This window comes from Maniola hyperantus, chromosome 7 (assembly GCF_902806685.2).
Source record: "Maniola hyperantus chromosome 7, iAphHyp1.2, whole genome shotgun sequence".
Lineage (NCBI taxonomy): Eukaryota > Metazoa > Arthropoda > Insecta > Lepidoptera > Nymphalidae > Maniola > Maniola hyperantus.
Window position 1 is genome coordinate 2,912,034 of NC_048542.1, and position 24,518 is coordinate 2,936,551.

General features: G+C 37.9%; 2 protein-coding genes across 2 annotated transcripts; both read left to right on the top strand.

Moving 5' to 3' along the window:
• Nucleotides 1-1,517: 1,517 nt before the first annotated feature.
• Nucleotides 1,518-14,337, top strand: LOC117983658 (heparan-alpha-glucosaminide N-acetyltransferase-like). Its single transcript, XM_034970272.2, has 10 exons — nucleotides 1,518-1,887; nucleotides 4,139-4,358; nucleotides 5,151-5,274; nucleotides 5,553-5,729; nucleotides 6,715-6,886; nucleotides 8,238-8,311; nucleotides 9,231-9,364; nucleotides 10,157-10,324; nucleotides 10,591-10,814; nucleotides 11,066-14,337. Exons 1-10 carry the CDS (start codon nucleotides 1,641-1,643, stop codon nucleotides 11,242-11,244), a joined length of 1,719 nt encoding a protein of 572 aa, XP_034826163.1. The 5' UTR covers nucleotides 1,518-1,640; the 3' UTR covers nucleotides 11,245-14,337.
• Nucleotides 14,338-15,127: 790 nt separating this feature from the next.
• Nucleotides 15,128-24,229, top strand: Pgi (glucose-6-phosphate isomerase). The gene is made up of 12 exons (XM_034970271.2): nucleotides 15,128-15,374; nucleotides 15,769-15,908; nucleotides 16,264-16,432; nucleotides 16,825-16,933; nucleotides 17,290-17,454; nucleotides 18,165-18,277; nucleotides 18,700-18,826; nucleotides 19,326-19,420; nucleotides 19,834-19,992; nucleotides 21,545-21,677; nucleotides 22,910-23,051; nucleotides 23,302-24,229. The coding sequence occupies exons 1-12, from the start codon at nucleotides 15,154-15,156 to the stop codon at nucleotides 23,490-23,492; spliced, it is 1,764 nt and encodes a 587-aa protein (XP_034826162.1). The 5' UTR covers nucleotides 15,128-15,153; the 3' UTR covers nucleotides 23,493-24,229.
• The last annotated feature ends 289 nt before the right edge of the window (nucleotides 24,230-24,518 follow it).

Genomic DNA, 24,518 nt, shown 5'->3' on the forward strand with positions numbered 1-24,518 from the left:
TTTGAGGTTAGTTACAGGTGCGATGAAATCGGCTCCGACAAATTGTCTTCAGGTGGAATGTTGTGATCCGCCCCTATATATGAGAAGACAATTCCTCTGTGATAAATACTTTTTTCGTACATTACAGCTAAGTTCCCATCCGTTATTTTCAAAAGTACGACAACTTGCATATCAGGTTGATACCTGCAATTACTGGACCCATAAAGACTCTCCATGTCTTGTAAAAAGTCTTAGAAAATATGAAAGTTTGGGAGCTCCCACCCATCGAAGTATTACTCTTCCTCTATACCAGCATAACTACAAAAGCCTTATTGCTGTCCCGCAAATTAAATTTGATATAGGATTAAAATTAAAAGATAACCTTAATCCAAAACAGGAATTTACTAACATCGTCAATAATAAATGGCCCGACAGGCACTATGTGTTCTCAGATGCTTCTAAGCATGAGGATAAGAGTTGTGTTGGGGTTGGGGTATATCATTCACAGTATAAAGGTATACAACAAATTAAACTTCCACCTGAAACTTCCGTTTACACCGGTGAATGTTATGGTTTACTTAAAGCTTTAGAATATGTTTTAATTTTAAAGATACCGAAAACCATAATATTTTCTGATTCTCGCAGTGCTTTAGAAGCTATTAATAGATTTCCATTCAAATCCCATAAACAGTCTCCAATTGTTTTTGGGATTAGAGATCTTTTATATAAATGTTCACAGAGAAATTGCGATGTTGTCCTAGCTTGGGTACCAAGCCATGTGGGCATTCTCGGAAATGAAAGAGCTGATCAATTGGCAAATGAGGCTATACGCATTGGAGATACTGTCCCATACACCAATTATTGTTCTGACCTGATAAATTTATCCAAAGTATATTTGTATGAAACCTGGGATGGGGTATGGAATAACGATAGTTCAGTAGGTAAACATTATAGAAAAATTCAGACGTCCATTCCGAGAAAACCATGGTTCAGTCGATTAGTTTTCTCCAAAACTGTCACCTCTGTTCTGTGTAGAATACGTTTGGGTCATGTTTGTACACCAGCCCATTTGTACAAGATGAAAATTGTTCCCGATCCTTACTGTTCCTGTGGGGAGTATGGGGACTTGAACCATATTTTCTTTGCATGCACTTTGTATGATCGGTCTGCCTTTCTTGCTCATCTCGAATCATTGCATATACCATTTCCTACATCTATAGTTTGTTTATTATATACTAATTCTTCAAATATTTATAAAGTTCTAGCTTTGTTCCTAGAAAAAAATGATATCAAGTTATAGTATATATGTGGGTATATTATTATTAGATTAGTGAAAACCTTATCCTTTTCCTTTCAAATTCCAAATCCCGATTTTTCAATTTTATCCATAGTTTCCCTAACTTTAAACTTTAATAAATAACAAACCTGACATTGGCTAATCTGTGTAAAGCCAGAAGAAGAACAAAAAAAAAAAAAAGAGTATATAATCACTACGTTTTAATTCATTCAATTTGATGATTCAACAACTGTCAATACGCTGACATATTTTTCGAAGTTGTTTTGAGTTGTTTTTGCAAATTCGTAATTTTTGCAAGTGCATTGTGTAGTCAATTCTGCGTATCGAGCAAATATTTTCTCAAAACTGATGTAGAATTGTAAAAATGCTAGGAAATTTCGAAAATGTGGGCGCGTCCATACGCAACTGCAACGGCACCAAGTTAAAATATGACCAAGCTTGTTTGGAGATTACTACAAATGAGAACATAACATTTTGGAGTCAATATGTTGAGTGCGAGGATTGTATGCTGCTTCCAACAAAGAATTTGCCAACATCTGGAGCAGTGTTGATCGAAACTTTCAGTCCTCTTCGATATGCTATACGAAATAGCAGTGGAGAGATATGTAATGGTTAGTACAAGACTTCTAAATAATTAGATGAAACAACCATGTTCTTCTTTGTTATTTGCCAATATACGCGTTTGTTTCGACCTCGAACCGGTTGTTAAAATACGATACATAACTGTAAATATAAAACACCTTTTCATAATATGCTACCTAGTTTAGGAACATATAATATACCTATAAGTAGTCGATTATTTGTATACTTAATCTCTCTCACATCGACTTTAGGGTCAAATGAGTCATGGGACTGGATATTATAATGAATACTATAAAACAGTGATTTCCTGTAATATGGCTTTATCAAATGGTTTAGATCATCTATTTTATAAAGTATACGTTACATGGCAACAATTTATATTGTATATAATTAATATCAATTTATATTGTATATAATTAAAGTCTGCACTTTAAAAAAACTTACATGCTAAAACTTTTGCTTTTTTCTCAACTTTTTAGACCCAATAGTTTCAGCTGTATATTGATGTCATTGATAAAAAATTGTGAGCCTAGTGGTTAGGATGTCCGTCTTCTAATCGGAGGTCGGGGTTCAATCCCTGTCATGTACCTCTAACTTTTCAGAGTTATATGCGTTTTAAGTAAATAATTAAATATCACTTGCTTTAACGGTCAAGGAAAACATCGTGAGGAAACCTGCATGCTTAAGAGTTCTCCATAATGTTCTCAAAGGTGTGTAAAGTCTACCAATCTGCACATGGCCAGCGTGGTATACTATGGCCAAAAACTTCTCTCTGAGAGGAGACCCATGCTCTGTAGTGAGCCGATAATGGGTTGATCATGATGATGATGATGATGATTGATATGTCAGTCAGTTTTTACTTTTACATAATATTAGATAGATGACTATAATGCTGGCCGGCCGTTAACTTAGTCTGTATGGAATTAGGTTGATGGACAAATCAACAAACACATCGCATAATATTAGTATTGATGTTTTAACAAAATGATACTTCTAGCATTTTGTTAAAATATCTAAAGAAAAAGTAGATAAAAAATAGTAAAACGGCATTGTTGTATAACTCAGCAGTAACTACTACATCAATTAAACATTTGAAGTAAACTTTATATAATCTTCATCTACATAGAAATTATGTAAAAACATTGTATCATGTATTTTTTATTTTTTTATATTAGCCAGGAATATTAGCCATATTAAATGACTAATATTCCCCTTTCTTCTCCAATTAAGCGTCAGGCTTGTGCTAGGAGTAGGTACGACAGTAGTGCAACGGGCGGGATTTGAACCGTTGACCTTTCGGTTTTCAGTCCACTCCTATACCAGTTGAGCTATTGAGGCTGAGCTGAGTATTATGATAATACATACTTAATCACTTGGAATTGCACTAAATGCAGCTCAAGTTAAAATGTACTTTTTATGTAATAAGAAAAATAGGGTATGAACAACAAAAATAGGTTATTTTACCATTTTTAGGGTTCCGTACCTCAACCGGCCAAGTGCGAGTCAGGTTCGCGCAACAAGGGTTCCGTACTTCATTCGCATTTTTTCGACATTTTGCACAATAATTAAAAAACTATGATGCATAAAAATAAATAAAATTCTGTTTTAAAATGCACAGATAAAGACCTTCCATATGATACCCCACTTGATATAGTTATCTTACTTCCAAAATTGAAAATACTAATTTTATTAGATCATGACCATAATTTAAATTTTTTTGTGTGATGTAACCACAAATTCACGGTTTTCAGGTTTTTTCCCGAATGTCTGCTATAATATCTACCTACTTGCAAATCTCATGGTTCTAGGTCAACGGGAAGTACCCTGTAGGTTTCTTGACAGACAGACAGACAACAAAGTGACAACGGAACCTTTATAGGATATAAAGGTTCCGTTTTTCCTTTTGAGGTACGGAACCCTAAAAAGAGCAACTATTGAGTTTCTTGCTGGCTCTTCTCAGTAGAATATGCATTTCGAACTGGTAGTAGAGTCTTGCCTTATCATAACACCATGATGTCCTATCTATAATATAAAAATGAATCACCAAATATGTCATCGCAAATCTCGAGAACCGCTGAACCAATTTCGTTAATTCTTTTTTTATAATATTCTTTGAAGTACGAGGAAGGTTCTTACGTAGAGAAAAATTTAATTCGACCTCCCCGCTCAATTTTCTAAATTCCACCTGAGCAAAGCCGGGGCAGTTCAGCTAGTATGAAATAAATTAATTTTCATTTTCATTTACATTTTCATTTTTCATATGGTTGTTTTATTTCACAGGGACGTATCATTTTGGAGAGTTTGGACAGTACAGTATTAATGTGACTCCAGAGATCAAACACGAATGTCTCCCACGCATGACAGCTGAACCTGATGCAGCCTACCTTCCAATCCTCACTGCTGTGGTGGTGCTATTGTCTATGGCCACACTCTGGTATATTGTCAAGGGGATTGGAAAACGGGTAGTGGCTGGACGGTTTTACGCGACATATTTTGCAAGGTAAAAACTGTTTTAGTTACACCACACATGCTCACAAGCATACAGGCACACTTAATCATCATCAATCGTATTTGTTGTTTAACCGCCGAGTTTCTTGCTAGTCCTTCTCAGTAGGAAAGGTATTCCGAATAAGTAGTAGATGTATTTGATGATTCAAAGTACTTGAAAGGTTAATTTGAATTAAAAAAAATATGTATTCTATTCAAACATACACAGTACACACCCACAATCATACACAGACACACTCACAAGCATACACACATACTCACAAGCATACACACCTCATGAGCATACAAACACTCACAATCATACACACAGTCACAAGCATACACACATATTCAAAAGCATACACACCTCATAAGCATCAAAACACACTCACAATCATACACACACAATAATATGCATACACACATACTCACAAGCTTCCACACGTCATGAGTATCCAAACACACTCACAATCATACACACACAGTCACATGCATACACACACACACTCAGAAGCATATACACACACTCACATGGATATACACCTCACAAACATACGAACATACTCACAACCATACACACTCACAATCATACAAACACATTCACAACCATACACACACTCCCAAGCATACACACTCTCAATGAACTGACAAGCTTGGTATCTTCATTCTATTCATTTTGTTGGTGGGGTCCTGATAAAAATGGTTTTAAGCCAAAGGGAATAGACCTAACCTGATTGACTACTCACTAAGTTTAAGTTCCATAATAATATTATATAAACCACTGACAAAAATACTATTATTACAGGGAAGACAATGAGCTAGGATCAGAGACGAGGGTGCTGACGACAGAAGCGAGCGTGCCGAGGTCCCCTACTCGCTCTAGACTTCGCTCACTCGACATATTTAGAGGGTTCACTATTGCACTTATGGTATGTTAATAGTACAGAGCCACAGAGAATTCAACCTCAAGAGTATGCATATACAAGGCTTTGCCTAAAAATAAAATCGTAAATTGTTACAGTTCTTGCAATTCACGAAGACGAATGAACTTTACTTGTGGTTACGTCGTATACAGGTTATACGTCGTCGTCCGACATGCACGCACACTTGCGCAATGCCCGTGTAAACGACGTAACCACAAGTAAAGTTCACTCGCCTTCGTGAATTGCAAGAACTGTATCATAACTATAATTTTATTTTTTCACAGATATTTGTGAACGCTGGCGGTGGTGGCTATGGTATATTCTCCCACTCCACGTGGAATGGCATTACCATCGCAGATGTGGTGTTCCCGTGGTTCGCCTTCGCAATGGGCGAAGCCCTAGTGCTCTCCCTCAACGCTAGACTTAGGACCTCAATGCCTAGAACCACTGCATTGACTCAGGTAAAAATAATTTAAAACATAAATGAAAATTATTAATGTTCCTAGAAAATAAACACAGCTAGGCAAAAGTCAATGTTGACATAGGAGAGAGAAATATGAAGTTTTAACACACTTCTCAAATACTTAAGACTTTGATTTAAAAAAAATTAAACATTGGCACCGATTCAGTTGTCTTTCTCTAAACTAAATTTTGAGTATCTGCATCCTTTTCTTTTTAACAATGCTAAAAAAGGAACGGAACATGACTTTCACATTTAAAGACTCTAAATTTTAGACAATACAAATTTAAACAGTAGGTTCGCGACTGTGCGCTAAAATCACGGGTTTTAACATTAGAAATTCAAAATTAAGTTAAAAATTAAATTTAAAACTGTCAAACTGTGTCTGTCCTTTTCACATTACATTAGAAAGAAGAGCAAGAGCGAATACTCTAAAATTAGGTTGTGCTCAGAATCAGTACCATTATATCACACCGGCTTTATGTGTTTAGCCGCTAGCCCGACTAGTTTCGAACCCATCCGGGGTCGGACTAACGTCGACTAAACACGTGAGTAAAGCCGGTGTGTGATATAAAGTATAATGTAAATCACTCACTATAGTATAAACGCTAAAATAATTAAACCTGATTATTTTACAAACCAATAGAATGCTTTTCTTTTTATGTAAAATTATAAACTATTTTCATTTTTCATTTCATACTTTTTTTCATTTTTCTTACTTATAAATTTTTGTTATAGACAAATTACAGATATGACAAAATAAAATATTTACATAAATACTAGTAATAAACAGTTGTTATTAAGGATATTAATTTTTTTTTATTATTCTTACTTATTTTTGTCATAGACAAATTACAGGTAGGACGAAATGAAATATTTACATAAATACTAGTAATAACCAGTTGTTATTAAGGGTATTAAGTAATTAAAAATATATTAATTTTTCATTTTTTTCTTTTTATAAATAGACATTATTATTGGTGCAGGTGGCCCGCAGATCCCTCCTACTATCACTTGCAGGCATATGCCTGAGTTCGGTCAACTCCTCGTGGACAAATGTACGTTTCCCGGGCGTCTTACAGCGACTGGCGGCTATGTACCTTATCACAGGCGCTTTAGAGTGCGCTTTCATGAGGACCAGCCAGAACATAACCCCAGGTAGGTCTTTCCACGTACATGCAAACTGTGGAACCAACTCCCATCGGCGGTGTTCCCACTAGATTACAACATGGGGTTATTCAAGGGGCGGACCAACAAACTCCTAAAAAGCCGGCAACGCATCGGGCGGTTCCTCTGGTGCTGCATATGTTCATGGGCGGCTGTAATCACTTAACATCAGGTGACCCGCCTGCTCGTTTGCTCGCTATCTCTATTTAAAATAAAAAGGTATAATTTCATCATCATCATCATCATCAACCAATAGACGTCCACTGCTGGACATAGGTCTCTTGTAGGGACTTCCATACGCCACGGTTTTGCGCCGCCTGAATCCATCGGCTCCCTGCGACTCGTATGATGTCGTCCGTCCACATAGTGGGACGGTCTTCCAATGCTGCGTCTTCCGGTGCGAGGTCGCCATACCAGCACCTTGGGACCCCAACGTTTATTTATTTAGGTATAATTTATTTTATTTTATTCAGATACAAGTTAGCCCTTGACTGCGATCTCACCTGGTGGAAAGTGATGATACAGTCTAAGATGGAACTGAGCCAACTTGGAATTTATTAAACCCATACCCCTTATCAGATTCTACACGGCACGGCTTTGCCGGCAAGGTGGTTAACTAGCCACAGCCGAAGCCTCCCAGACCAGGCCAGAGACAATTTAGAAATTATAGATTCCCAAATTGCTCCTGCCGTGAATCGAATCCGGGACCTCCCACTGATAAGACCACAGCGCTCACCACTGCGCCAGGGAAGTCGTCAATCTGATTCCCTTAACTGACTTTAAAAGGTTAACAAGTAGCTTCTCACTGAAATGCGCAAAAGGCGTACTATAGTTGACGCATTTTAAACTGAGTCATCGAGTTATATGTCTGTTTCGCTCGCACTTACAGGTCGTAGGTAAGTGCGAGCGAAACAGACAGATAACTCAACGACTCAGTTTAAAATGCGTCGACTATATACTCGGCCCATACGACCTTGTTACCTCACACTGACAATGAAATCGTGATACTAGTGAAAAATCTAACTCCAGAAGGTCTAAAGCGCCGGGCAAATCGCGTTGCTGACGCGTTCCTCCGAGTAGGTTTCTGCGATTTGTCTATCTTTTAAGTCGAGCAAATGAAAACTACAGTATAGATAGATAGGCTAGACAAAAAATTATAAAAAATTAGTACAATACTCAGTCAAGTTATTTCTTTGTAGTTATTCTCTGAATCCAAATATTTGATTTTCGATATTAATTTTGGGTTTGATGATGTACTTGGTACATTTTCTTTCAAAAATTGCTCGCTTCGCTCATGTTTATTTTGATGTATTTGTGTGTACAATATTTTCATTTTTTCCAGGTCGTTCGCTATTCCGTGACATCGCCGCAGGCTGGCAACAATGGCTCGCAACTATATTGATTGTCGCTATACAAGTATATTAAATCTTTTCTACCCTTATCATGATTATTATGTATTTTCTAGGCAAGAGAAAAATCTAACTGAAGTTAAAGACTTACCTTAGTAAGTGTTAAGTCACTTGAAAAGTGCAATCGCTGAGTTTCTTGCTGGTTCTTCTCTGTAGGAACGGCATTTCGAATCAGTGGTAAATAAAATCATTTGTTGATTCAAAAGCACTTGTAAAAGTTTACTTGAATAAAAATATATACCAGTTCTATTCTTAATAGTGTGCTTTAATAATATAAATAAAACTGTTTTTGAAAATGGAAAAGAATCCGACTCGAAGGACCAATAAAGAGCATGATAACGTAAATAATTCAATAGATTATAACATGAAGAAATTGTGACATTTCATTTCAATCAGTGGTTGTAAGTTTTACTAAAAATTGGGTGTTGAATTAACAGTTTCTAATAATACACACTTCAAACCAACGGCCACTATGTGCTACGGTCAAAAAACGCGCCGAATTGAGAACCACCTCCTTTTTGGAAGTCGGTTAAAAATAGGTCATTCATGAACAAAAACCGTGTTCTATGAAAACAAAATTAGTGTGAAACTGGCTATAAAGTTGTAACTTGTAAGTCAAAGCAAGTTGCAGCCTATACAACTTTTGTTCAGAATGACCTATCTAGTGCATAGTACACAGATGTTGGTTTGAAGTGTGTTTTATGGAGAACCGTTTATTTAACATGGTTTTTTAAATATACTCTAAAATTTTATAATAATAACTAATATGTTCAGGTTGCTCAGATAGCTTTCTTTTAAATGATTTTTTAGTCTGCATAATCTGTAGCCAAACGCTACTTATAATTTTTTTATTTAATTTTTAATAGTGTATTTATAAAAACTTGACTATTTCTGAAAAACCGATAACAATAACAATTGTCGTATAGGTGTGCATAACCCTACTGGTGCCAGCACCAGGTTGTCCCCCGGGTTATTCAGGACCTGGTGGTCTACATCGCACCGCTTTGGGAGATTTTTCACTGCAAAACTGCACTGGAGGCATTGCAGGATATATTGACAGGTTGGACCTTCTGAATAAACTTGTTTTATGTTATAACTAGCGTATGCTCGCGACTGCGTCCACGTGGACTACACAAATCTCAAAACCCTATTTCACCCCCTTAGGGGTTGAATTTTCAAAAATCTTTTCTTAGCGGATGCGTACGTCATAACAGCTATCTGCATGCCAAATTTCAGCCTGATTCGTCCAGTAGTATGAACTGTGCGTTAATAGATCAGTCAGTCAGTCAGTCACCTTTTCCTTTTATATATTTAGATTATTATCTTGAGAGCATATGACTAACGTCCAAAGCACAAAATTCAGAAAAGGTATTGAAACGTAAAATGCATAACATGCGTTGCAGTTTAAATTACTGTGCTTTAAATACTAAATATTCTTTCGAATGTAATTCTGTGATCCAGAGTTACGTCTAGTTTTTATCTAGTGCAATATTTGCGTCACGAAATTTGAAAAAGAGAGGCAATGGTTATGGGGACTGACCGCAAAATCCCTTAAAATCTCAATTACTACCTTGAGATCTCTTCTTCATCAAACTGCTATTTAAGATGTGGCCCACCTTAAGAAATAGTATCAGACAATGGTACCAACTTTTTAGGTGGCTGTTTTATTTGTTCTAACTTTAAATTCTTGTGGCACATAGGAAACTTAATATATGTAGACAAACTCCATGCTTAGAACAAGCTTTTGTTATTGAAACTGTCTATTAAGTACATAGGTGTACTAAAATTCCATGCCTGAAAAAAGAATGGAAGAAATGTTCGAGTTATATACATTTCATTTGTTTTATTATAGGTTTTTACTGGGGCCATCACACTTGTACGACCGTGGAACATTCCGGAAGATTTATCACACAGTGGTGCCACATGATCCGGAAGGAATCCTGGGAATACTTTCTGGAGTGCTGGTGGTGCAAGCTGGGGCTCATGCCACTAGGATCATGCTGGTCTATAATCATGCACGGTGAGTGTATAGCTTTACATTCATATTTGTTTGAATTTATATATTAGTCCAGTAAAAAAGCTTTGATAGCCACGTTGAAACGTCCACCTGCTAATCGGAGGTCTGGTGTTCAATCCCGGACACGCACCTGTAACTTTTCGGAGTTATGTGCGTTTTAAGTAATTAAATATCACTTGCTTTAACGGTGAAGGAAAATAGAGTTCACTGTAATGTTTTCAAAGTTGTGAATTTGGCTATTCTATACATTTTAACTTATTTTTCCGCAGAGCCCGCATAATGCGCTGGATTTTCTGGTCGATAGTCTTCGGAGTATCCGGTGGCGCCCTTTGCATGTTTTCCAAGAATGGTGGGCCAATCCCCATTAACAAAAACCTGTGGTCGGTGTCCTACTGTCTGGTCACAGCATCCATGGCGTTCTTCATACAAGCTGTGCTCTACTTCCTGGTAGACCTCAAGACAAAGTGGGGAGGCAGACCTCTGTACTATGCTGGTGAGTTGACACTCTCTGCTTTATGCACCTAACAAAGTTAAGAGCGCGAGGTAAAAACTAACAGCGCCATCTAGTATAATTTTTAGTACTAAATTCTACATACATGACATTCTATACAAGTAGAACAGCTTGTATGTAGAATCATGTATCCATGCAATAGATCACGTCGATCCGTTAATCAAAGACAAACCAACAAACCAGCACTTTCGCATTTTCTAATATGATGATAATAAATGTTTCTTTCTTTCCAGGTCAAAACGCGTTATTCCTGTACATAGGCAGCGAGCTTCTGAAACGTCACTTCCCGCTATACTGGCACGTGCCCGCACCCACACACTCACAGCTATTGGCGACACACGCAGCTGCCATGCTCATGTGGCTAGCGGTCGGCGTGGCCTTGCACAGGAAACGCATCTTTATCACCTTGTAATAAAGACTAATATCCGCCGTAGTCATGTGCCCACACACTCACACCTATTAGCCACGCAAGCAGTTGTGACGCTAATGTACAGTATACAGCAGAAAATATTGTACATCGGCCTTTAGAAAGAGATAGCGGTTTCGTAGAGCGGTGTCTCTTTCGTTGCGACCGACAAAACGTCACACAAGTATGACTGACAGAGACAACGCTCTACAAAGCGCTACTGTAACTAGTGGTGGGGCGTGACTCTGCTCAGAAAATGGATCCTTATTTCTTTACAATAAAGACTATTTTGCGTTTAATGCCACGCCAAACATCTAATACGCTCTCAAAACGAATACGTATTTAGTGAAGCTAGGTAATATATTTCCGCATTTGCGATGCCACTCGTCTAATGTTCAGAGCGTAATAGGAATTTTGCGTTGCGTTGGCGTCAGGTAAGAAGAACTGACCTTGAACCTGCGCAGTGGGTGATTTGTCGATATTTAGCCACATACGAAATAATATCTACCGCGCTATTGGTTCGTCAATCAACCTTTCGCTTCTCGCATTGTAGCATAATACAGTAGCCATGCTCAAACAAATCCCCTTCACTATCAACCTGAGGTTTTTTTACCTGATGTCAACTTGGTATATAGTCCGTATAAAATGACTTCTCACGCGCCATTTTAACTATGTGTCAACTGGCATGTCAAAAGTACGGTTCACCTTTAAAATAAGGACTAAAATCGTACTTTTGACATGACAGTTGACACATAAAATTAAAATGGCGCATGGAAACTAATTTTTTACGCATTATACTTATAGATTACGATCTGCCTATATTATACAAATTATAACTCTTATTTTGTCAGTCTGTCTATCTGTTCATTAACTATGAGTACGCGTATAAATCATCCGATTAAGTATAAATTTTGTACAGTTGTCGGCACTTGCGTAAAGGTTTCCGACAGTAACAACGTACAATAGCGTGCAAGTCGCATTGCAACGCACGCTGAACATTAGCTAGATTACAGTAAATTAAATACATTTCATATTTTGGTGCTAGTGCACTGGTTTTCGAAAACGGACTAAGGCTTACCGCACTTTGGATGCGTTTTCGTACGAATTTGACGCGTACGAACACGCACGAACAATCCCGACCTTCCAAGTACTATGAAAGCTCACAGACTAGGTGAAAGTATGGCTAATTTGCACCCAGTCTGCACGCTCTCAACATTTTTCGTGCGTGTTCGTATAAAAAAGCATCCGAAGTATGGCTAGCCTAATGGTGACTTTACTTAAATGTCTAAGGGCCTGTTTCACAACGTCCTCCATATACTTAAAGTTACAGACCATTCACTATAACTGCCTCCTGACGTTATGTTGGTGCCATTGAAAATCACACAATAATAAACCCTATACAGTGCGACAAGGCTATCTTGGCGCGTGGCGTGGTGCGTGGCGTCTGAACTAACGTTGCCGTCAAGTGACCCCTTTGCTCTTGTTTGAAGATTCTAATCCTTTGTTCTCCAACAGAGGGCCTTGTCGCACTAAGTTCTAAGGAATAAAGCAAACAAAGCAATGGTGCCAACATAACGGCAGAGGACAAGTTATAGTGAACAGTCTGTAGTTAGTCTAACAAATAAATTTGACGTTATTAGTCCCGCAAATTGCTAATGCGCGTGGCCGTTCAATGTTAATGAGACATGGTTCCAGCGCAATAGCAATTTGCAGGACTTATATGACAGTTCTTTGTATTGGGAATTTGTCAAAATGACTGACATTGCAGCTGTCGTTAGAATATCGCGCAGCTGGCGGTTGTGAAACGGGCCCTTCTTTATTAATAAATTAAAGTTAGAAAAGATGAAGTATTAATCTTATTTCGTAGCTTATTACGAAAAATAACAATTTTTCGTGCCAATGTGGATGGAAGACCAAACTTACTCTATAGATCTTAATGTAAATCTGTACTATAACGCGTACAAAATGAGTTCTTACGCGACAATATCTTAACTTTGTGTCAACTGTCATGTTAAAAGTTCGATTTTAGTCCTTTAGGGCGATTTCGTAAAACCTGCATCAATCATTATTACAATTTCAATTGTGATTGGCTGAATTTGTGCTAGTGTTGTTGCAACAATGCATTGTAGCCAATAGTGAGCGAGCGTCAACCAATCAGAGATGATTGCGGTCGTGATATTGTAACTATCATTCTACTGCAATCGCGCAGCTTATTTTACATGACATGACAGTTGACACATAGAGTTAAAATGGCGAGTGAGAAGTCATTTTGTACGGACTATAATGGCGCTAATTCGGTTGGACACAATCTCTACATTGACAGCTCTATAAACTGCCTTATAGTCTGATTTTTAATTCTGTGGAGTTCTGACATTTCTTGGTTACCAGAGCTAAAACGGTTCCCACAAAAAGATTACAAATTCAAATAATAATTTTTAGACCTGTTAGTTTAGAGATTGTTTAAAAATTAGCACCATTGTTAGGGAGATATAAATTTTGATGTGAACGAGCTCATAATATTCAGAGGGGTGTTGCAGTTGGTTTGAATACTGCCTTGCCTTGAATTTAAAAGACAGGTATTAAATATCCTGTCCAAATTCTAATAGGATGATCTTTGACAACTTTTGCTGACTACACATTACACAGCTCGTTCACTATTTATAACTTATTCCCTGCCGTCATGTTGGCACCATTGCTTTGTTTGCTTTATGCCTTAGAACTTAGGGTTTATTTTTGTGTGATTTGCAATGGTGCCAACATTACGTCAGAGAACAAGTTATAGTAAACGGTCGGTATAAGACATCCTATTAAAATTTAGACTGGGTGATATTTTAAATAATATTTATTGTAATTTTAATAAATATTATTATTAAATTTTTATTCTAAAGTTTATGCCGTAACTTTTGTTTCACATAGATCTTACTTCAATTTTATCACTAGAATATTAATAATAATTAATAAATAAATAATTAAAGCACTTACCTAAATATAGGTTCTTTTAGTTATTAATCATTTTTATTTTTGCAGCAGTTTCCAATATTTAGTTGTGTATTCTTGATACTTATATGGTTTGAAAAAATAAATAAGTTATATAACGCGTTATAATGTTGTTTTAATTATAATTGAAAACTTTAAACCTCGAATATTTAAAAGACGCATTTTAAACAGTCGTCGAGTTATCTGTCGTTACGCTCGCACTCGTCTCGCACTATGCCGAAAGATCAATTTCGTGGGTGTGTTGCGTCACTATTGAATAATTCATATTTCTTACAATTTAGTAAAATCTAAAGAATTCCTTTCATCGATAAAAATGAAAGAAATGCTTTAGATTTTACTAAATCTATGAAACGGATGAGTTATTTGCATCGCGTCGATGAGTATTTATAACAGAGATTGTGAACAACAGAATTATTAACCGCAATAATGAATAATTCAAAACTTAAGTACCTACCTATATTTCAATTCAGTCTTTTTGGCGACTGAAAAGTGAGCAGGTAGTATACATAGACAGGCAGATAAAACATCAATAACGATGAAAGAAATTCTTTAGATTTTACTAAATCTATGAAACGGGTGAGTCTATATATCTGTAATCTAGAGTACGCAGCAGAAAATATTGTTCGTCGAACTTTAGAAAGAGATAGTGGTTGACAACGCTCTACGTTGTCTCTGTCGTTGAGACCGACAAAACGTCACATAGGTATGAGTGACAGAGACAACGCTCTACAAAGCCGAAATCTCATAAGGTCGGAGTACAATATTTTTTGCCGGCTATTGTATTTCGCTTTCTTGTGAATCATATGATACCATCGATATTATACCGATGTAAAATCGATTTAGTGTTTCGACACTAGTAGCTCCAGTCCAGTGAATAATGAAGAATCAAAACGCAAATAACCTTCGCTTGTCATTGAGATGTCAAATCGACATTCGTTATCAATCTTGTTGATACGGCAGTTTCGGTTTAATTTTTCGGCGAGAACACGAAAACTTTGTGAAATAAAAATGGAACCGAAAGTCAATTTAAAAGAAGACCCGGCGTACGTGAAACTACAAGAATTCTACAACTTGAACGCCGATAAAATTAATATTCAACAACTATTTCAAAAGGATCCCGAACGTTTCAATAAGTTCAGGTATTAAAATATTTGATTTATTTAAAAAAAGAACAAAACTTTTTAATTTATTATAACTAAACTATAAGAACTATTTAATTCGTCCTTGTTAAATGACCTTATTAGATCCTGTAATAAGTACCTACCTGCTTTCGAATTTCACTAAGTTAGGTATATCATTCGAGTTCAAGTGAGTCAAAATTTAAAAGGTCACCGGCAACGAAGCAATGTCATACTTAATTGATGAACTTGCGATGCTATTATAATAATTTGAATTGTTATCTTTGACAATTTAATAAAATAAGAGAGATGTAGGTAAAAAAGAATTAAAAACAATGTTATCTTGCACTACCTACCTACTTACCTAGATATTATCACACAAACAATAATTATTAATAAAATTTCTCTTCAACAGTCTTCGTATTCCCACCCCAAACGATGGAGACATATTACTGGATTACTCTAAAAACAGAGTGGACGAGGCTGCCTTAGCTCTGCTACTTCAACTGGCTAGAAGCCGCAATGTAGAACAAGCCAGAGACGCCATGTTTGCTGGTACAGTAGGATTCAAATTCATTAGCAGCTGAGAAGTTAGCCATAAGTCACAATGACATAATATTTGGTCACATATATTTTCTATCGTCTATCTATATGGTACTTGCCCACTGTTCAGCTGCCAAAAAGATTGAATTGAAATATAAGTTTTATTGTTGGATAGAAGCAGGCGTTACTTTGCGGAAGTCCATGATATGCAATGAACCAAAAACTTAATTTGCTGTAATCCTATTGCTATTCCTTTCATAATACTTCCTGCAGAAAAGGATAGCATTGATTTAGCCTATTATCTTAGTTCAGAGATTGTGTACGAATGAAGCTAAGGTTAGTAATAGTCAGTTATAACTCACTGCAGGTCAAAAGATCAACTTCACTGAAGACAGAGCAGTCCTGCACATAGCCCTACGCAACAGACAGAACAAGCCCATACTAGTCAACGGCAAGGATGTATCACCAGACGTGAATGCGGTGCTAGCTCATATGAAGGAGTTCTCAGAACAAGTCGTCAGTGGGAACTGGAAAGGGTATGAATTTATATTAAAACTACAGGAAGCCCGCGACTTCGTCCGCGTGGATTTAGGTTTTTAAAAATCCCATGGGAATTCTTTGATTTTCCGGGATAAAAAGTAGCCTATGTCCTTCCCCAGGATGTAAGCTATCTCTATACCAAATTTTGTCAAAATCGGTTAAATTGTTGGGCCGTGAAAAACTAGCAGACAAGCAGACAGACACACTTTCACATTTATAATATTAAGTATATAGAAGTATTTAGATATTATAATATATAAATCCATACTAATATTATAAATGTGAAAGTGTCTGTCATATAATATTATATGATATGCTACACTTCATCGAATGCCTTTGATAAGTCCATTGATTCCTTACTAAAGTATGGTTTATTTACCTTCAACAGGTACACAGGCAAATCTATCACAGATGTTATAAACATCGGTATCGGCGGTTCAGACCTTGGTCCTCTTATGGTCACAGAGGCACTAAAGCCTTACTCGAATCAACTTAAGGTTTGTACCTTAAATAAACTTACCTCAGTACAATTTCTAAATGAGATACTTTAATAATACTTGTTAAAATTTTTGTAGATAGCATATTCTATTTTTTAAAATATCATATCTAAATCTAATGTTTTTTAGACTTACTCATAGTAACCAACTATTTTTCACTTCTCTAGACTAAGCTTTGTCGTTTTCGAAATATTTAAATACCTTAACCTTACCATAACCATGTCTTTGACGTAACGTTCGTGTTACTTCCGTTCCGTATTTAAAATGGCCTCCAAACAGAACAGCTGTTTCAAGGCCATCTTTTATCAGTGCCAAGTAGTTAGTGCCATATATTAAAAGCTCTATGGTATGACCAGGTTCACTTTGTATCAAACATCGATGGCACCCACCTAGCGGAGGTGCTGAAACGGCTCAACCCTGAGACCGCGCTCTTCATCATCGCGTCCAAGACCTTCACCACGCAGGAGACCATCACCAACGCCACCTCCGCCAAGAACTGGTTCCTTCAAGTCGCTAAAGACGTAAGACTATCTTATATTTTTAATTGTATAAAGATTTAACAAAACGGGTCCGATATAACTACCTTGGGTAGCTCTCGAGTGTAATAACTAATAGCGATCAAAATCGATTTTCGAAAACATGATATACTAAATTATAACATTTGATGGTATCTAACATTTGATTCCATCCTATACTAGATTTTAGTTGCAATTTTAAGTCAAACTGCGAGGCAAAAACTCGTGGACTAAAAGCTGAAAGTTTCTTTGCATATTCCCCAACACAGGAACGCTATCGTACGTAGAACGTATCGAAACTATACTTTAACAATTAGGTATTTTCCTACTTTTGAATTTGATAAATATTATTACTTTATTATAAACTAGGATAAAAATAATGACGTACGCTGAAAAAAAAAATTAAAATCCAACAAAGATTTACAAAGTTACAGGCATTTTAATTTTGGAGTGGGAGGGCCTTCTATCCCTTTCTCGTAAAACGAAAATTTGTATGAAACCGCACGAAGCTACTATGGCATTAGTAAGGTGTGACGTCAAAATGCTATATCGCTATGTCTGTCTAATCAGAAACATTTAAATGCTTATAACTTTTTTGTTATTTGATCGATTTAATTAGTTTTTTCAGTTTACGTCATTATTTTTATCCTTGTTTATAATAAAGTAATTAAAAAAATTGGAGTCAAATACCCAATTTAATTTTTCTTTCTTTCCAGCCATCAGCTGTATCAAAACATTTCGTAGCACTTTCAACTAATGCTGAAAAGGTGACCGCTTTTGGTATTGATCCCAAAAACATGTTTGGTTTCTGGGATTGGGTGGGAGGAAGGTAAGAAGTTTCTATAGTAATCCATACTAATATTATAAATGCGAAAGTGTGTCTGTTTGTCTGTCTGTCTGCTAGCTTTTCATGTCCTAACCGTACAACCGATTTTCATGAAGTTTGGTACAGAGTTAGCTTACATTTCATACAGGCTACTTTTTATCCCGCAAAATCAAAGAGTTTTAAAAACCTAAGAAATGAAACCAAAACCTAAGAATGAAATAAGGAAACAAATGAAACCATTTTTTCGAATTGAATTTCGAATGTTTTATGAAAACTTGTTTGTGATTGGTTGGTGTCTCAAAATGGTTGATGTTCACTGAGATTTTCGTCTCTGTCATTTGTATGGGATAACGTAACAGAGAGAGCACTATACTAACTTCTTTGTTATATGTGGATAGAGTACAGACATTACTATGATTTTTCAGGTACTCCCTCTGGTCAGCGATCGGTCTATCGATTTCGCTTTACGTCGGATTTGACAACTTTGAGAAACTTCTCGACGGAGCTAACTTTATGGACAACCATTTCACTACAGCACCGTTGGAGAAAAATGTACGTGTACTGAAAATAGAGATCCGTACCTCAAAAGGAAAAACGGAACCCTTATTGAATCACTTTATTGTTTGTCTGTCTGTCAAGAAACCTACAGGGTTCTTCCCGTTGACCTAGAATCATGAAATTTGGCAGCTAGCTAGGTCTTAGCAGACATTAGGGGAAAAATCTGAAAACCGTGAATTTGTGGTTACATCACACAAAAAATTTTTAATTGTGGTTATGAACTAATAATTAGTAATTTCAATATTTGAAGTAAGATAACTATATCAAGTGGGGTATCATATGAAAAGGCTTCACCTGTGCATTCTAACACAGATTTTTATTTATTTTTATGAATCATAGTTTTTTTATTATCGTATAAATGTCAAAAAATACGTCTGTAGTACGGAACCCTCGTTGCGCGAACCTGACTCGCACTCGGCTGGTTTTTCATGACTTCATTTGCGTAGATTTAGGTTTTTAAAACCAAGTAATTTTTTTAAATATTTTATTACAGGCCCCAGTGATTCTGGCATTGCTTGGTGTGTGGTACAGCAATTTCTATGGCGCGGAGACGCACGCCCTTTTGCCCTACGATCAGTATTTACATAGGTATCCGTATAAATTTAACTAGCTTATGCTCGCGACTTCGTCCGCGTGGACTACACAAATTTCAAACCCCTACTTCACCCCCTTAGGGGTTGAATTTTCAAAAATCCTTTCTTACCGGATGCCTACGTCATAATAGCTACCTGCATGCCAAATTTCAGCCCGATCCGTCCAGTAGCTTGAGCTGTGCGTTGATAGATCAGTCAGTCAGTCAGTCACCTTTTCATTTTATATATTTAAAGAAGATATTCGACAGTAAAAATCATGATCAACTCATCGCAGGCTCACTACGAGCACTGGTTTTTTTAACCGACTTCAAAAAAAGGAGGAGGTTCTCAATTCGTCGGAATCTTTTTTCTTAGAATGAGAAGGGTTTGGCCAGTCTACTAATTCTAACCAACCTTTTCTTTGACCAGGTTTGCAGCCTACTTTCAACAAGGTGACATGGAGAGTAACGGCAAATACGTGACCCGCGGGGGCCAACAGGTCCAGTACAATACGGGGCCCATTGTGTGGGGCGAACCCGGCACCAACGGCCAACACGCCTTCTACCAGCTCATCCATCAAGGCACTAGGTAGGTCTACTGCCAACAAGGTGACATGGAGAGTAATGGCAAATAATGAGCCGCGGGGGCCAACAGGTCCAGTGGGGCCCATCGTGTGGGGCAAGCCCGGCACCAACGACCAACACGCCTTCTACCAGCTCATCCACCAAGGCACTAGGTACGTCTACAGCCAACAAGGTGACATGGAGAGTAATGGCAAATAATGAGCCGCGGGGGCGAACAGGTCCAGTGGGGCCCATCGTGTGGGGCAAGCCCGGCACCAACGGCCAACACGCCTTCTACCAGCTTATCCATCAAGGCACTCTACAGCCAACAAGGTGACATGGAGAGTAATGGCAAATAATGAGCCGCGGGGGCGAACAGGTCCAGTGGGGCCCATCGTGTGGGGCAAGCCCGGCACCAACGGCCAACACGCCTTCTACCAGCTTATCCATCAAGGCACTCTACAGCCAACAAGGTGACATGGAGAGTAATGGCAAATAATGAGCCGCGGGGGCGAACAGGTCCAGTGGGGCCCATCGTGTGGGGCAAGCCCGGCACCAACGGCCAACACGCCTTCTACCAGCTTATCCATCAAGGCACTCTACAGCCAACAAGGTGACATGGAGAGTAATGGCAAATAATGAGCCGCGGGGGCGAACAGGTCCAGTGGGGCAAGCCCGGCACCAACGGCCAACACACCTACCAGCTCATCCACCAAGGTACCAGATGAGTCTACTGCCAACAAGGTGACATGGAGAGTAACGGCAAATACGTGACCCGCGGGGCCAACAGGTCCAACACGGGACCCGTGACATACTATGTCTATGTTTGTGGTGACAGACTTATAGTTTGGACAGTTTTAACAAGTGTAAAGATATGTATGATAAAAAAACAAAAATCCATACTAATATTATAAATGCGAAAGTGTGTCTGTCTGTCTGTCTGCTAGCTTTTCCCGGCTCAACCGTTCAACCGATTTTGATGAAATTTGGTACAGAGGTAGCTTGCAACCCGGGAAAGGACATAGGGTACTTTTTATCCCGGAAAATTTAAGAGTTCCCACAGGATTTTTAAAAACCTAAATCCACGCGTACGAAGTCGCGGGCATCAGCTAGTGTTGATATAAAAAAATCGGTAAAGTGCGAGTCGGATTCGTACGTGACCGATATCCACGCGACTTCGTGTCGTGACTTTAGGCTTTTAAAAATCCCGTGGGAACTCTTTGATTTTCCGGGATAAAAAGTAGCCTATATTCCTTTCATGCAAAAAATCACGTCGATCCGTTGCTCCGTTGCGACGTGATTGAAGGACAAACCAACAAACAAACACACTTTCACATTTATAATAGGGGTAGTGATTTGCGAAAGTGTGTCTGTCTGCTAGCCTTTCACGGCCCATCCGTTCAACCGATTTTGACGAAATTTAGTACAGATATAGCTTGCATCCCGGGGAAGGATATAGGCTACTTTTTATCCCGGAAGTTCAAAGAGCTTCCACGGGATTTATAAAAACCTTAAGTCCACGCTCACGAAGTCGCGGGCATCATCTTATACTTATAAGTCTGATTTTTTTTGTGCAGATTAATTCCATGCGACTTTATAGCCCCGGCGCAAACTCACAACCCCATATCTGGAGGTGTTCATCACAAGATCTTACTCGCCAACTTCTTAGCTCAAACCGAAGCGCTCATGAAGGGGAAGACTTCCGACGAAGTAAGTATCTCCGGGGACTGTAATATATTTATCTCTTTTCTATTAATTCTGTTTATTTTTCAGCAAACCCCCTGATATTTATATTTCGGGGCCCTTGAGTATCGGAAAATTTAATTTATTAGACTTCTTTTAGCATTTAAACTACCGTGAGTAATTTCCATTCTAAATAATATCTGTCCCGGCTGTACTCACGTGTGTAGTCGACATTAGCCCGACTAGTTTCGAACCCATACGGAGTCCTTTTTCAAAACCGCGGCGCGTGCGCGAACGGACTCCCTTGAAAAAGGACCCCGTATGGGTTCGAAACTAGTCGGACTAACGTCGACTACACACGTGAGTACAGCCGGGACAGATATTATTTAGAATTATTAGACTTCCTTTGTACCCACATTTTCAACACCCGTATCCAAAATGTTTTTTGTGTGATAAATGATAATATAATATACCTACTTCGAACACCTATAGCTCTAGAAGCTTTGCTTTAAGAAATATATAATTTCGCCAGGCCAGGTCCCAAGTATACAAACTAATAAGTTGAAAGAGATTCAAACTAAACTGATTGTCACTGAATTTTTACATCTAACATTGTATACAAAGCTATAAAAAAATTTGGCTCGGCCATTAGGATTTTATCTATTTTGAATTTTTTAGGATTTTATCTATTTTGAATATTTTGCTTTCTTTGTAATTATATTTTATTATCAATGGTTAACAAATAAACTATTAATAAACTTAAATCTAAAAAAAAACAACATTAAATTAAAACTAAAATAAATTAAATTAAATCTAAAACCTCGTCGAGACCACTGCAGCGAGGCATTGTACCCAAGATGCTGGCAGCATTACCCCTTTGGATGGCCAAACTAATTCTTTGACCAAGGTAGCTGCCAGCTCTCGGGTCCCCGGTTGACTCGATAACTATTTTCGCAATTTTTTCAAAAAGAGCTCGAGCCCCCGGGCCCCACGGCCCCAAGGTCTCCACACCAAAAGGCACGAATACGAAGCTCCCATCGAGGTTTTCATATTTGCGCCTCTTGGCCTGTTCGGCGCTGATGGCCGCTGCACCCGCCATAGAGGAGGTCGCCTGAATGTGGGATGCAGCTAAAGTGTCTACACAAGTTGCATCCCAAACAAGCGACCTGCCCATCTTTCTTTGTTGACCCCACCTCCCGAAAATATCCTTGACAAAATCATTTAGCTTGTAAGTATAATTATTCAATAATATTTCTCAGGCTAAAGCAGAACTAGAGAAGTCCGGCATGGCGCCGGAAGCGATCGTGAAGATCCTTCCACACAAGGTGTTCAAGGGCAACCGTCCCACCAACTCCATCGTGGTGAAGAAGGTTACTCCCTTCACACTCGGAGCGCTTATTGGTAAGATTTTATTCGCTAGATGATTCGTCCGCGTGGAATTAGGTTCTTTAAAAATCCCGTGGGAACTCTTTGATTTTCCGGGATAAAAAGTAGCCTATGTCACTCTCCAGGTCTTTATCTATACCCATGCAAAAAATCACGTCAATTCGTTGCACCATGATTGAAGGACAAACCAACAAACAAACACACTTTCGCATTTATAATAAGGGTACTGATTTTAAATGCTTAGTTTTCTGTATATTTATTACAGCCATGTACGAACACAAGATCTTCACCCAAGGCGTGATCTGGGACATCAACTCCTTCGACCAGTGGGGCGTGGAGCTCGGCAAACAGCTCGCTAAGGCCATCGAGCCGGAACTGCAGGACTCCAGCCCCGTCACCTCCCACGATGGCTCTACTAACGGACTTATCAACTTCTTGAAGGCGAACTTCGCTTAAAGGGCAAAAACGTGCAAAAAAATTGTGGGCCCCCAAAATTTTCCCAGGCCCCCTTTTATTTTTTGGGCTCCTATTAAATCGCTGACTTCATTTGACTTAGTTATTGTAAAATAAAACTAGCAGGGTTCTGTAATGACACCTACTATGTACTACTACCTAATATATACTGTAGGTTATATATTTTTGCCTAAATGTGTAGTGAAGTAAATCAAGGTCTCTGATCAGTGGGGTGAGGAGCTTTGCAAGCAGCTTGCTGACGCCATCAAGCCAAAACTACTTCAATATTACACCTGCTCCACAAACGGTCGTAACAACTTTTTTAAGGTGAACTACGCTAAAACAAGACAAAAAAATTAAAGCCCCCAAAAATTTCCCAGGGGGTTTTATGTTTTAAAGCCCAATAAATTCCTAGTTATTAAAAATAACCAGCAGCATTCGGCTTAATAAGGCCTCTTGAAATTTTATGGGCCCACAATTACTTGTTAATATCCTTAAATGTTGCTTTTATTGCGAATGAATAATACGAAAGTGGTCGTAGATGCAAAAATATATTAAAATAATAGGTAAATTAATGTGAAAATTTTGAACTGTTAAAAAGATCTTTTATGTTTGTCATTTTATAAAATGATGTTTTTATTGTAAGAGTATTTGAAAAGTATTTTGAAATGTTTTGTCTCTTGGATGTTGTTTATTTATAAATGTATTTGATATAGAATATAGCTTTTTAAAATACTCAAGTGTTTTGCTTTCTTATTGAAGTAGGTGTTTATTACTTTAAAAGGGGAACAAAGTAGCAAAAGATCGGTCCACAGTCCCCCATAAAGAACACTGAAATGCCATAATTGTGTGGTGGTATGTCCCGCAAATTGCTAATGTGCGTGGCCGCCATTTTAGTGACGTCAGGACTAGACGGAAGTTTCGAGCTGATGGTATATTTTTATTTCGGCTGACGTCTAAATGACGTCATTAAGATATTATTGAGACATGATTCCAGCGCAATAGCAATTTGCGGGACTTATAGGTAGG

Excerpts from the sequence above, each read along its gene's own strand:
- LOC117983658 (XM_034970272.2), top strand. The coding sequence starts at position 1,641 with ATGCTAGGAAATTTCGAAAATGTGGGCGCGTCCATACGCAACTGCAAC. Across the intron at positions 5,275-5,552 it reads GGTTCACTATTGCACTTATG|ATATTTGTGAACGCTGGCGG; the intron begins GTATGTTAATAG and ends ATTTTTTCACAG. Across the intron at positions 10,815-11,065 it reads CAGACCTCTGTACTATGCTG|GTCAAAACGCGTTATTCCTG; the intron begins GTGAGTTGACAC and ends CTTTCTTTCCAG.
- Pgi (XM_034970271.2), top strand. The coding sequence starts at position 15,154 with ATGTCAAATCGACATTCGTTATCAATCTTGTTGATACGGCAGTTTCGG. Across the intron at positions 15,909-16,263 it reads CAGAGACGCCATGTTTGCTG|GTCAAAAGATCAACTTCACT; the intron begins GTACAGTAGGAT and ends AACTCACTGCAG. Across the intron at positions 21,678-22,909 it reads AGGGGAAGACTTCCGACGAA|GCTAAAGCAGAACTAGAGAA; the intron begins GTAAGTATCTCC and ends AATATTTCTCAG.